This window comes from Monodelphis domestica, chromosome 6 (genome assembly GCF_027887165.1).
Source record: "Monodelphis domestica isolate mMonDom1 chromosome 6, mMonDom1.pri, whole genome shotgun sequence".
In the NCBI taxonomy this organism is placed as follows: Eukaryota; Metazoa; Chordata; class Mammalia; order Didelphimorphia; family Didelphidae; genus Monodelphis; species Monodelphis domestica.
In genome coordinates, this window is record NC_077232.1 from 252,455,870 (window position 1) to 252,469,149 (window position 13,280).

Consider the following 13,280-nt stretch of genomic DNA (forward strand, 5'->3'; position numbering starts at 1 on the left):
TAAATCTAGCAGATTCATCCTCTGATGAAATTGGCTTCTTTGATTGTTTCCCAGTTAGTCCACATTCAAGGATAGCCCATTCTTTTCTTCCCAGATGAAAGAGCTTAAATTGGCGTCTCCCAAAAGGCTTGATTTGGGTTGGAGGAGTTGAAGAGAGCTGCCAACCTTGGGTGTTTGGGAAGGCCATGGAGGAAGAGGAGGGCTCTTCTTAGACCCTTCAAACACTTTGAAAAGCAGAAGTTCCCTAAATAAAACCAAACATATCTAAAGAACTTGTTGAAAGGAGATGACCTCCACTGAGGCTTTCCAGTTCTAAGCCTGTGATCTTCTGACTTTTATTTGTTTAGCTTTCTTGCATGGCAGTTTCCCTCCTTTGTGCTCATTCGGTGGTGGATATTTTAAGACAATTTTAAAGCTCTGCAAGCCTTTGGAAGTATAATTGCTTTTGATACATGTACACAGCTTTCTCTTGGGATCAAACACAACACTGTGCCGGGTAAAATTGTCTTCTTGAATTCTCTATCAGTTTTCCAGAAGTCAGGATTTCTTTAACAGTTATCTTGATATTGTATCTGGGAGACTCTGTGCAGTAAGTACAGAGAAGTATCTGGGACTTTCTCAATTAAGTTTATTATTTGAAGGAATCCTTCCTTTTTCTTCTCCTGATCTTTGGATAGAATGGAGCAAAAAATGGATAGATTTGGGTGGGGTGGAGGATCTTGTACTTTGATATCTTTCCCCAAATGGATAGATATAACCTTTTTGTTTTATTTCTTTGGTCTCTTGTTAAAATTATAAAAAGAATTACCATAATAGAATGTCAAATTCCAAATAAATTATTCTTTTGACAGTATTATTTAGAAAACTCTTTTTTCAAAGGAAAGAAAGAAAGAAATTTTACATTTTTCTTGGATATAATGGCCTCTAAGGGCCCTTCCAGTGGTAAATCTTTAATTTTTTGATCCTTGACTTCAGGATCTTGGGTGAGGAATATAATCCCTCTTGGCCTCCATTTTCTTTTAAAAAAAAGTTTGGGGGTGGGGCAGTTAGGTAACTCATTGGCTAGAGAGCCAGACTTAGAGATGGGAGGTCCTGGGTTCAAATCTGGCCTCAGAAACTTTCTAGCTTTGTGGCCCTGGGCAAGTCACTTTACCCAAATATCCTAGCCCTTAATGATCTTCTTCCTTGGAACCAATGCACACACCAAAGGTAAGGGTTTTAAAAAAGAGGGAGTTGGAATCGAGAATCTAAAAGGTCCCTTCCAGATGTGTATGTATGATACAATCCTTTGAGTCTTCTCTCAGTCTTTTTAATTGGTCAAGAAGGAGCAGATGAATGGCTCAGGGGATTGAGAGCCAGGTCTAGAGATGAGGTCTTTGGTTCAAATCTGGTCTCAGACACTTCCACTGCCTTGGAACCAATACATAACATTAATTCTAAGATGAAAGGTAAGGGTTTTAAAATAAATAAATAAAAAGGCTGGTCAGGAAATTTTATCAGCTGTTCAATTTTGATCAGTTGACTTAAGGAAAAAAATACAGTCACAAAAAGAAATAGTTAACTTCTCTTGTATTCAGTGAGCAGAATTTGTACTGTCAACCCCATGGTGTTTCCACATTTCTCTGGAGGGTCCTACTTGCTGGCATCGCCCTGATTTTTGCTTTGATGGCTTATCAGTAGGCATTTATTTCTCTCTCTTTCTTTTTTCTTTTAGGTTTTCACATCATATGATCCCTGGCCCTCCAGGTCCTCACACAACTGGAATCCCTCATCCAGCTATTGTAACACCTCAGGTCAAACAGGAACACCCTCATACTGACAATGAGCTAATGCACGTGTAAGTTCCCCTGGTTTCCTGGCATCCCAGCCAATTCTCATGCCCCTCTTCTCTTATTAGAGAAACTTGCTTCCTGCCTACATCTCTGTGGCCTGTACGAAGCACCTTGATTCCCTGCTCAGTGATCATTTTTCTTATCTTGCGATTCAGAAGGCAAGGAGTTGAACGTGAGACAATCAATAAAGCTCACTCCCCCTAAGGGGATCCATCTCCAGAGCTTGACTCTTAAGGAATAAACTTGTTTGCCAGGAGGATGCTAACTTAATTCAGCTCATACAGTAAAGAAGCTGGGACTATCCAAAGTCTCCTCGAAAGTCTTAGTTGGGACAGTAGGTTACTTAGTGGATAGAGAACTGGACCTGGAGATGGGAGAACCTGGGTTCAAATATGACCTCAGACTTCCTGGCTGTATGACCTTGAGCAAGTCACTTAATCCCAATGGCTTAGTCCTTACCATTCTTCTGCCTTGGAACTGATATTGATTCTAAGAAAAAAGTCAGGGTTTAATAAATAAATAAATGAAATAAAAATAAAGTAAACTGGTGTATCTAGTTCCTTGCTAAAAGCATTGCTTACATTCTGGGTTGTAGCTTCAGGAGTGCAGAGATTAGGGGCAAAAAGAGCCCTGTGCCTCAGGCTATGCCCTTTTGGTGCCAAAGCCATCCCCCTAACTTCACAACAGGATTGAAGGTCATTTGGGGTATCTGAGTTTTAGAAGAACACTGATAAGCTGGAAAACGATCAGAGGAGGGCGGCCAGATGGTGATGGGCTTTGGGTCCATGTCATATGGAAGGACAAAGTAAGCCTGGAGAAGAGGTGGCCAAGGAGGAACGATATAACCATCTTTTTGAAGGGCTATCAAGTGAAAGAAGAATCAACCTCGTCCTCTTTGTCCTCAGAGGACAGAGCCATGGGTGAAAGTTGCAAAGATGTCAATTCAGGCTTCATTTTAGGAAAAAATCTTCCTGACAATTAAATCTGTCCAAAATGGAATGGACTTGGAAAACAGGAGGTTCCCCCTGTAAGCAGAAATCAGGTGAACCTTTCAGGGAATTATTAGGATTCCTTTCAGGTATGAGGTAGACTAATGGACTGTTGAGGCGACTTCCAGTTCTCAGATTCTGTGATTCTGATTTTAGAGTGAAAGTCCCTTGAAGGCAAGACGTCTTCATTTTAGTTTTTGAATGCCTAGTGCTTAGCATAACGTCTGACACATAGTAGGTGCTTTATAAATATGTCGGCTAACTTGATGGATTATAAAGAAGTATGCACCAAAATGGCATACTGTTTCTTGTCAAGAAATCCAAGAATTTAGGCTTTAAGCAGCCTGAGGATAGGGTCTCTACTCATCTCTAAATCCATTTCCAATTTACGCCAAAGAATATTGTTGTCCTTTTCTTTCTCGTGGGAAGTGTGTTATGAAACCAGCATCATTTAATGAAAGCCTTTACACGCAAAGAGCCAATGGCTTGTTGGGTTTTGGAGTGACATAATTAGGTTTAATCCATGGAACTGGGTCCCATCTCTTCAAATGTAAGGCTCTATGGATGTACATTCCGGATTTATTCCTAGAACTCTGGTCATCGATGATAAACAGATACTCTCTTTTCTTTCCCTTGTGATCTCCTTCTCACTACCCCTGACCTCCACCTTTTAGGAAGCCTCAGCATGAACAGAGAAAGGAGCAGGAGCCGAAAAGACCTCACATTAAGAAACCTCTGAATGCTTTTATGTTATACATGAAAGAGATGAGAGCGAATGTTGTAGCTGAGTGTACTCTGAAAGAGAGTGCAGCTATCAACCAGATTCTAGGCAGAAGGGTAAGTAGTGCTATTAATAGTATGTGGGTATTGACAGTAGCCATGGAAACATTTCATTAAATCCCACCCAAATTCAACGACCCTCTAGCATCCGTGTGCTGGGCAATGTTTAACAACCAGCTTCCCCCTCCTAAGCATATGTCCACTTATCATTTTAAGTTTAATCTGCATTGTCAAGATTTTCTCCATCACCTTTTTAACCCTAGACAATCAGCAAAACAATAAACCAAGCTGATTTATATTGCTGATTTCTGAGGTGTAAACGCTCACATTGAAAGGCACTTCTCATGAATTGCCAGACTCAAGGAAATTTAGCACCTAGATTGTGCACTTGAACCCTGGGAAGAATTGAAAGCAACTCAGGCAACCCATAGAAAGTTTGTCATTTAATGGATGAAACAGGATGGATGTCCAAGAAACACCGACAAAAATAGAGCCCCAGGGGCAGCGAGGTGGCTCAGTGTATAGAGAGCCAGACCTGGACATGGGAGGTCCTGATGTTCAAATCTGGCATCAGACATTTCCTGGCTGCGTGACCCTGGGTAAGTCTCCTAACCTCAGCTGCCTCACTCACTATTGAGTCCTACCTTAGGACTGAATACTTAATCTTAATTCAAAGACAGAAAGTAAAGGTTTAAAAAAAAATAGAGCCCCAGTTGCAAGACAAACATTACGGTTGAACAGAGATTTGTGTAGAGCTGAAGATGTGGTATCTAACAGGCCTTCAATCCCTTTCTTACTCATGTCAGAGAACCTGGCTTACTGTTTTTTAAATGGGAAGAGTTTGATTAAACCAGAATCACTTACAAGATGCTTATCCACAATGGACTTTTTTGGGGGGAGCAGTAAATTCTACACTACTTGTTTTCTTGTTTCCTCCTCAGACTGAGGGGGCGCCCAAGTCCCATACTCCCATCCCCTGTCTGTTCCCTGACATCTGCAGGAAGCATTTGGCCAAGACCATCTCAGGGAGGAGGAGAGGGGCTTGAAGCTAGTGAGCCAAGCCTATCCCCAGGGCCCTCAGTGATCCATGGTGCACCCTGCTCCATCTCAGACACCAGGGGGACCAGGGAAAACCCACTAAAAGATTCCTTTTAGGGAGTTCCTCAGTTTTCTCCTCTAGGGCTCCCCCACAACCAGAACAGAGCGATGGAACCCAATGGAACATCTTCTCTATGTTGGAGGACTTTGGGGAATGATGGCTGAGAGTCTCACAAGAGGGTCTGCCAGTGGCATGATTGGAAGGTGTGCTCATATCCCGGAGCTCACAAAGCCATCAGAATGTTGATCTTATCCCCAGAGAGTCTGTGGCTTGTTGGGCTTTGTTTGGGAGCCTGTTTGAATGATTTGAGTCAATGAAGCTGGTGGCTGAATCTGAAAAGTCTCATGGAAAAGATGAGTCTGGTGAGCAGGTGTGACAGAACGAAGTGAAAATGTGGCATGGTATGGGGGGCAGGGTAGGGTGGCATGGAACTGGGGGATGGGGAATAGGGCCAGAGAGGGATGGGACAGAAGAGCAAGGGAAGAATGACAAATCTGAAGAAGGTTCAGTTAACACCACTAACCAGATTAGAAATGGAAAGGGAGAAGGGAAAGTGGGTAAATATTGAAGCCCTTGGGAGAGAACCCAGAGTTCCAGAATGTCATAGATTGAGGGTTGGAAAGGAGATTGGCAACCATGTAGTCTAACCTTCTCATTTCCCAGCTGAGGAAACAGTAGCCTAGTGAGGTTAAGGGACATGTTCAAGGTCCTATCAGCATATACAGATTGCTAAGGGACAAAGCCAAGATCTGAACCCAAATCCTCTAGCTCCCACCCCATTTGCCTTAAGAGAGAAAGCAGTGCCTCTCTTAAGACCCCTCTCTGTTCCCCAAATCTATAAGGCAAAAATCTTTTCTTGGGGTCATGGATTTAGAGCTGGAAGGATCTTGGAAGTTATCAAGTGAAATCCCTTCATTTTACACAAAAGGAAATCAAGGCAGAGAAAGATGGAACAATTTGCCCTACAGCAGTAGATGGTAGAGCTGGGGTCCAGATTGTATGCCTTTTCCACTGTACCATGTTTTGGTCTAAAGGGAAGTATTTAGGCTTGAGACAACCAGCCCCATACTCAGAAAGAAGCTCTAGAGATTGTGTATCATTGTCCTAAATATAGAGGACTAGGTAGCAGTAAAGAGAAGGCTGAACTTGGAGTTAGGAAGAACTGAGTTCAAATCCAACCTCAGACACTTACTGAATGTCCTGGGCATGCCATTTAACTTCTGTCTTCTTCGGTTTCAATTGTAAAATGGGAATCATAATAGCACCTCCCTTTCAGAGTTGTGAGCATCAAAGGGCTTAGCATAGCTGTCTGGCACATAGTAGGAGCTTAACAAATGCTTGTTGCTATCTCCTTCTTTTCCCTTAACTAAAAAATGGAAGTAATAAGTACCTTCCCAGCAAATGAGATCAATTGTGGATGTAATTCACAAGTCCTTAAAATACTGTCTATCTAGCCACACTTGGACTCTGTATTAATTCCTGCTTGGTTTGGAGAATGAAAATAGCTCCCCCCACCCCCACCCCTGGAATGATTTGCAGCAGCAATGGCAGCTTATACCAGAGAAGAGGCCCAAATGCTTCAGGCTAATGAACCTCTGGGCATCAGGATGTAGGCTAAGAAGGGACCTTGAAGTACTTGCTTTCAGACCTTCTTCAGAACTGTACTTACTTCTCTGCCCTCCATCATTTCCTTGAGTCTAAGGAAATAGAGCTTAGTTCCAAGGGTTCTGGGAGTTAGAGCAATCCTAGAAGATCATCCTGTCCCCCGCCAACCTACCCACCCAAAGTCTCATGATGGGGGGAAGCTAGGTGGCTCAGCCAGGCCTGGAGTCAGGAAGACTCATCTTCCTGAGTTTAAATCCAGTCTCAGACACTTACTAGCTGTGGGACCCTGGATAATTCCCTTTACTCAGTTTGCCTCAGTTTCTTCATCTGGAAAATGACCTGGAGGAATAAATGGCAAACCACTTCAGTATCTTTGCCAAGAAAACCCCAAATGGGATCACGAAGAGTCAAACATGACCAAAAACAACCAAACAACACCAGCAACAAGTATAGCTGAAACCCATACCACTGAGCTGGAACACAAGAAAGAAGAATCCCTCTTCTTTCCATTACACAGTGTTACCCCATAAAATGTTCACATCCACCCACTGCCCACCACGTGGCCTAAACCCTGCAGACACACTAGAAATAGCCTACTTCTAAAATGCAAAGTGCCTGCTGAATTTTTGTCAATTAATTTGGAGGTTTGTGTACTTATATCTATAATTTGGGGACACAATTTATCTTAGTCTTTGAGTCATATTTAATGGAGAAAAGCTTTGATTTCTGTGGTGTCAGGCCTGCCAGTTAAGCAGTTGAGGACCTATAAATAAATACACATTTTCAAAATTATAATTTTATCCATATATGGAACATCCAGTGAAGAAGCCCTCTCAATGGGGTAGATGAGTGCCTGCTCTGGAATTTATAAAATTAGAGAAAATTGTGTAGACTGACCAGGTGATGAAGTATCTTGTTCTTTGGGTTTTGTGGTTGTTCAGTCATTTTTCAGCCATGCCTGACTATCATCCCATTTGATGTTTTCTTAGGAAAAATACTGGAGCTGTTTGCCACTTCCTTCTCTAGCTCATTTTACAGATGAGGAAACTGAGGCAGATAGTTAAAGAATTTGTCCAGGGTCACACAGCCTGTAAGTGTCTGAGGCCAGATTTGAACTCCTGCATCCAAGCTTGGCACTCCGTCCACTGTCCTCCAGCTGCTCATTCATACTCTTTATTAGACAGATAGTATGTTTGAGAGGTCAGATTCACACACAGGTCCTTGTGGTTTCAAACCATCTCTACCCACTCATTGAACTTTTTAAAAGCTAATATTTTTGTGATATTCATTGTTTTTTCTCTTCCTCCTCCCTTTTCTCTTCTCTTTCTCTTTTTTTATTCTTCCCCTCTGTCTGCTCCTCCTCCACCTCCTTGGCTTGATCCCACTATTGATCAGCCTGGGAGCTTTGATCTGGGCAAGTTCAATCCTCCTTAGACCCCCTGGTGGTCCCCTTGCCCTTAGGGGATCACTCTATTGATGCGGGACTTAGTGTAGCACCCAGTTGGCTAAGCCCAGTGCAGCCCAGAGTTCCTGAGTGCAAGTGAGTCCCCATCCTCAGACTCCCAGGTATCAAGGATTACAGGCAGGCACCAGCACGTAAACCCTCCTCATTTATCTGGTTTGCAAACTAGCTTACAGGACCCAGCTCTGTTCTGGTATCTGTCACAGGGTTGTAATTAAAACTCATTTGTATCATAGTTGGTGCACACCATGATGCCTTGCAAGGCATGTTTCATCTGCCTAATGGTGGTTCAGTTATTAGAAATAACTAACAAAACTGAGCAGAAACAATGGAAAATATCGGAGGCCACGGATCTTTAGAAATAGGAGCGGAAGACTGAAACACCATCAGAGTGCAGTTTCAAACCTTAAACACTTTTCCTCTTATCTGCAATAGACTGTGGTTGGGAAGAAAATGAGGGAGGGCAAATTATAGCTTTTCTGGTGTCCTACACAGGATGCCCAGGACCCAGTAGGTTCTTAAACATTTAATAACAATAATTATGCTAATTCCCCTTACCAGATCATACAGATGGGTGATTCCCATAACCCTTGGAGGACTCGAAAGTCTACAAGCTTAAAGGCTGATTGTCATTTTCCCCGACCCTGTAAAAGAAGGAATCAGTGCCAAGTCAGAGTTGACATTTTTATTGAGGCCATGTAATGCTCTTAAACAATTTTTTCTTAGTTGAAGGATCCCCAACCCTCCAGCAGGAATTATTTTTCCTGCTTGAGAGAGCAAGCCAGGAAAAGATACAAGGAGGCATGCTTCCTCCTCCTTCTTCAGGCACGTTTCCAGCAATTGCTACTTTCTCAGCTCCCTTAACGACTCCCAGATAGGGCATGTGTCCTGAATGATGCTTCTTATTTGGGGTCCCTCTGTCTTTGATTTGGACACCTGTTTCTATTTACAGATCTCTGAGCTCTGATTAAGATCAGCTTTTCCATCCTGACTGAGCGTCCATCCCTCTGGCTGAGCCCTTAAAAAGTTCCCAGGTGGCCATTTCTTTTTCTGGTATAACGGTGCCTCAAATGAAGCAAAGTTCTCTTTTTGAATGGATTCAAGTTTCTGCCCAGTGCCTCCTAGCAAACTTGATCTTGCAGTAGCTCTTCTTTCTTACTCCATCTCTAAAGTGAGGGAACTGCTCATTCAGTGGCGCAAGCCAAGATTCGATGGTGTCACATTTGTCTTTTGAAATCTCATTCTGAATGAAATAGAGGATTTCTTGTTTTACAAACCAGCCAGAGTAGCAGCACATTCAAGAGAGATGAATTTCCCTAATAGCACTTGGTTAGTTTTTGTAGGCTGTGTTGTTTATAAAACAGTCAGTTTTGTTTTATTCATCTGTAGTGCAGTGTGGCCAGGCTGGAACTTCTAATAGGCACTAATTAAGACATTAAATAACATACAGGCACTTGATTTTTCACGAAGGAATGTACTAGAAAATGATGAACACATAGAAATGGACCATCTTCTAGCCCGTGCCAATTTTAGCACTATTAATTTGTACAAAATTTCATCATTAACTCCAATACTGTATTTTGTTTTAATGTTATATTTTTAATTGTTTTTCTTTTATTTACTTATTTGTTTTCATTGTTCTGGCTATTTGTGCCATTTTAATGGGTTAATGTTGTAACTTAGGTCATGATGATTATGTCAGCCTAATTTTGGAATTTAGGTGGCATGGCTAGTAGATACAATCATTTTGAAGGCAAGAAGATCTGAGTTCAAGTCCTGTCACTTACATGTGTTGACTGTGTGACTAGATCCAAGTCATTTAATTTCTCAGTGATATGGGATGAAGATTTGCATTAATGGAGACAGAATCCACACCAATAATTCTCTATAGTCATTAAATCACAGGGTTGGGACCCCTCCCCCCCCCTCAAAAAAAAGTTTTAACACTAGAATGAAGAGGGAATTTAGGTGGTTCAAAGGACTGAGAGTCAAGCCTAGAAACAGGAGGTCCTGGGTTTAAATCTGGCCTCAGACACTTATTAGATGTGTGACCCTGGGCAAGTCACTTAGTCCCCATTGCTTAGCCCTTACCACTCTTCTGCCTTGGAATCAATACAGAGTATTTATTTATTCTAAGACAGAGAGGAAGAAAGGAAGGGGGAGGGGGGAGGAAAAGAGAGGAAGATATCAGGTTCACCTCTTTTCTTCTTTATGGATACCTAAGTGTGTTTACAATACTACTTTGTCTCTGATAAAATTGCTATAGATTATCACACCCTATCAATCACTGCCCCTCTAGACATTGTAGAATCCCCTTTTGTCTTTCTTTGTATCTCCTGTGGTTAGCATGGTGCCTGGCACATTTACTAAGTGGTGACAGGTAGGGATATTCTGGGGTGAGAAGGGATAGAAATGATTGGATATAGCCATGGAATACAGTCAGTTCCTAAGAAAAGAGATAGCAATATAACTATTCTCACCAAAACAAAAAAATTTATATATATATATATATACATACATATATATATATATAAATATACATATAGCTGCTTTTTCTTTTTTGCACATTATGCATGTTTTTATTTTATTTATTTTTAAACCTTACCTTCTATCTTTGAATTAATACTGTGCATTGGTTCTAAGGCAAAAGAGTAGTAAGAGCTAGGCAATGGGGGCTAAGTGACTTGCCCAGGATCACACAGCTAGGAAGTGTCTGAGGCCAGATTTGAACCCAGGATCTTCCATCTTTAGGCCTGGCTCTCAATACACTGAGCCACCCAGCTGCCCCCAGTATGCATGTTTTATTTCTTTTTTTAAATCTCTGCCATTGCATCAGTTCTCCAGAAATCACTTATCTATTAGTAAATACAAGTGGTGAAGTCACAAATTGCTGGCAAAGTGATGACTTTTGCTATTTCTCCCTCCACCGTTGCCTCTGTCCAGCACAGATTTAATTGTGTGTCCTAGCCTGACAGAAACTCTGTGTATGTTTCTCATGACTTTATTTCGGAGTAGGGTGGCTTTCTCCACTCCACTCTTTATTCTTTACAAGTCTTGTACTTGTGCATTTGTCTTGAGCCCAAGCTGTGAGGCTTTGAGTCTTCCCCTTCCCCTTAAGCACTTTTCATGTTCCAGGCACTGTGCTAAGCAACGAGGGACACGAAGAACAGCAAATGTAACCCCTGCTCTAAAAAGTGAAGCAACATGCAAACAAATATACATATAGATGGAAGGTCATCTCAGAGGGAGGACAGTTAGGTGCCTCAATGGTTTAAGAGCCAAGCCTGAAGAGGGGAATCCAGGGTTCAAATCTGGCTTCAGACACTTTAAAGCCCTGTGACCTTGTGCAAGTCACTTAACCCCCCATTGCCTAGCCCTTGCTGCTCTTCCACCTTGGAACAGATACTTATTATCTATTATTATTATTATCTATTCTAAGATGGAAGGTAAAGATTTAAAAAAAAAAGATGGATGAGAGATCAGGGTGTCAACCAGTGCCCTCTGGTTCTGAGCTTGGGTGCCTGGGAGAATGGTGGTGCTCCCCATGGTGATGGAGAAGTTTGAAGTAGGGGGCGCTTTCTGGGATGTGTGTGTACACACATATGCTCATACATTATATATACATGTATCTCCACAAACAACTGCTAGACTGCCTCGCTGTTCCATTGTAACAGATCACACATGACATTATCTATAACTGTATCAAAGCAGCGACCCAAAGCCGAGTTTAAAGGATGCTGACTGTCCAGATTTGCCAAATTAGATCTCTAAAGTCAAGTTGTAGCTAGAAGAGCAAAGTTCCTCTGACTCTAGTTTCCAAGAAAGGAGATAAAACAGACTGTAAAGCAGGCAGGCAGGAACGTACAATGTTTGTGGTGGCCTCCCCAAGGGCATCTGGACTCTGTCTGTGTGTGTGTGTGTGTGTGTGACCTTTGATGAGTTGCTATGTGAAAGGAAGGATCACATGAGAGAAGCCCATTTCCTTTCCTTACAGGGTGAGACCTCTTCATGTGACATTCTGAGAAAGCGTCCATGCCAGAGAAGCCATCAATGCAAAAAAAAAAAGACATCTGGAATTTTTTTTTCATTTTGCATGAATAAATGGGACTTGAGACTCAGATCCAAGAATATGGCAAAAATAGTAACAATGGCAATAATAATAAAATAATTAATAAAGAACACAACAGAATATAATAAATCAAAAGGGGTGCTGAAATACAGCAAGGAAGTCTGTGATTTTTAGTGGGAAATAATGAGAGAAGAGCAGAGTCATCATTTTCCTTAGCAAAATTTAATTGAGGGGGCAGCTAACTGGCTCAGTGGTTAGAGAGCCAGGCTTAGAGTCAGGAGGTCCTGGGTTCAAATTTGGACTCAGACACTTCCTAGCTGTGAGACTCTGGGCCAGTCACTTAATCCTCATTGTCTAGCCTTTCCTCTCTTCTGCCTGGAACCAATACATAGTACTGATTCTAAGAGGAGAGGAGAGGGTTTTTAATAAATAAAAATTTTACTTTTATGTGCCTTGTTTGATGTAACTGAACAGGAAAAAAGGTCTAGGATTGGCTTCTCTGTAGCCCCTACTTGCCCAAAGACCCTTGCTTCACTTAGCCCTTTAGCCTTTGGTTATTTAAGGGTAAATCAAGGTTATTAAGCTTACTAGTTAAAATCATCCCCCAGAGTTTGAGAGAGGTCATGAATATTGCCATGATCACCTACTGTATTCACTCATGTTTGCTTTTGTCTCTTTTCTCTGCCTGCCATTTTTGCTTGCAGTGGCACGCCCTCTCCCGTGAAGAACAGGCTAAATATTATGAATTAGCTCGGAAGGAAAGGCAGTTACACATGCAGCTCTATCCAGGCTGGTCTGCGAGAGACAATTATGTAAGCATATACTGTCCATGGTTGCCCATTTTCATTTGTGTTTTTCTTGTCTCCTACTGCTGTCCAAAGGGAAATGTGTTTTAAAGTATGTATAATGGGGGCAGCTAGGTGGCTTAGTGAACTAAGAACCAAGTGTAGAGATGGGAGGTCCTGGGTTCAAATCTGGCCTCAGTCACTTCCCAGCTGTGTGACCCTGGGCAAGTCACTTAACCCCCATTGCCTAGCCCTTACCACTCTTCTGCCTTGGAACCAATACACAGTATTGATTCTAAGATGCAAGGTCGGGGTTTAAAAAATAAATAAAGTATATGTAATTCAGGCATTATTAACTCATTTAAAACTAGGCAACTTAGGATGAGTATATATGTTTTCAGCCTCTCACTATACATATATATGAATATATACTTAGATATCTAGCGAGAGGCTGAATGCTAGATGGAAGGAGCACTGGGCTGAATCTTGACTCCTCTGTGTACCACCTGTTTGCCATTGGGGAAGTCACCTCCACTTCCTTATCGGTAAAATGGCAGGTGCTGGACGAGATGCTGTTTAAGGTACTTCCAACTCTAAATCTTTGATCCTAATAAGGCAAAGACTTCCCTGTCTGTCACTGGAGGCAGGACGACTCCTTT

The 13,280-nt window shown here is 41.9% G+C and overlaps 1 protein-coding gene across 12 annotated transcripts in view; it reads left to right on the top strand.

The window, feature by feature from the left end:
• LEF1 (lymphoid enhancer binding factor 1) overlaps positions 1–13,280 on the top strand; it is a 176,618-nt gene that overhangs the window by 132,921 nt on the left and 30,417 nt on the right. For 10 of the 12 annotated variants that reach the window (XM_007495821.3, XM_007495820.3, XM_056803098.1 and 7 more), the window contains 3 exons: positions 1,715–1,837; positions 3,496–3,658; positions 12,541–12,648. In XM_007495821.3, coding sequence (XP_007495883.1) covers positions 1,715–1,837; positions 3,496–3,658; positions 12,541–12,648 — 394 coding nt within the window. The remainder of the gene's footprint in view (positions 1–1,714; positions 1,838–3,495; positions 3,659–12,540; positions 12,649–13,280) is intronic. The other 2 variants (XM_056803101.1, XM_056803102.1) reach the window with 1 other exon arrangement.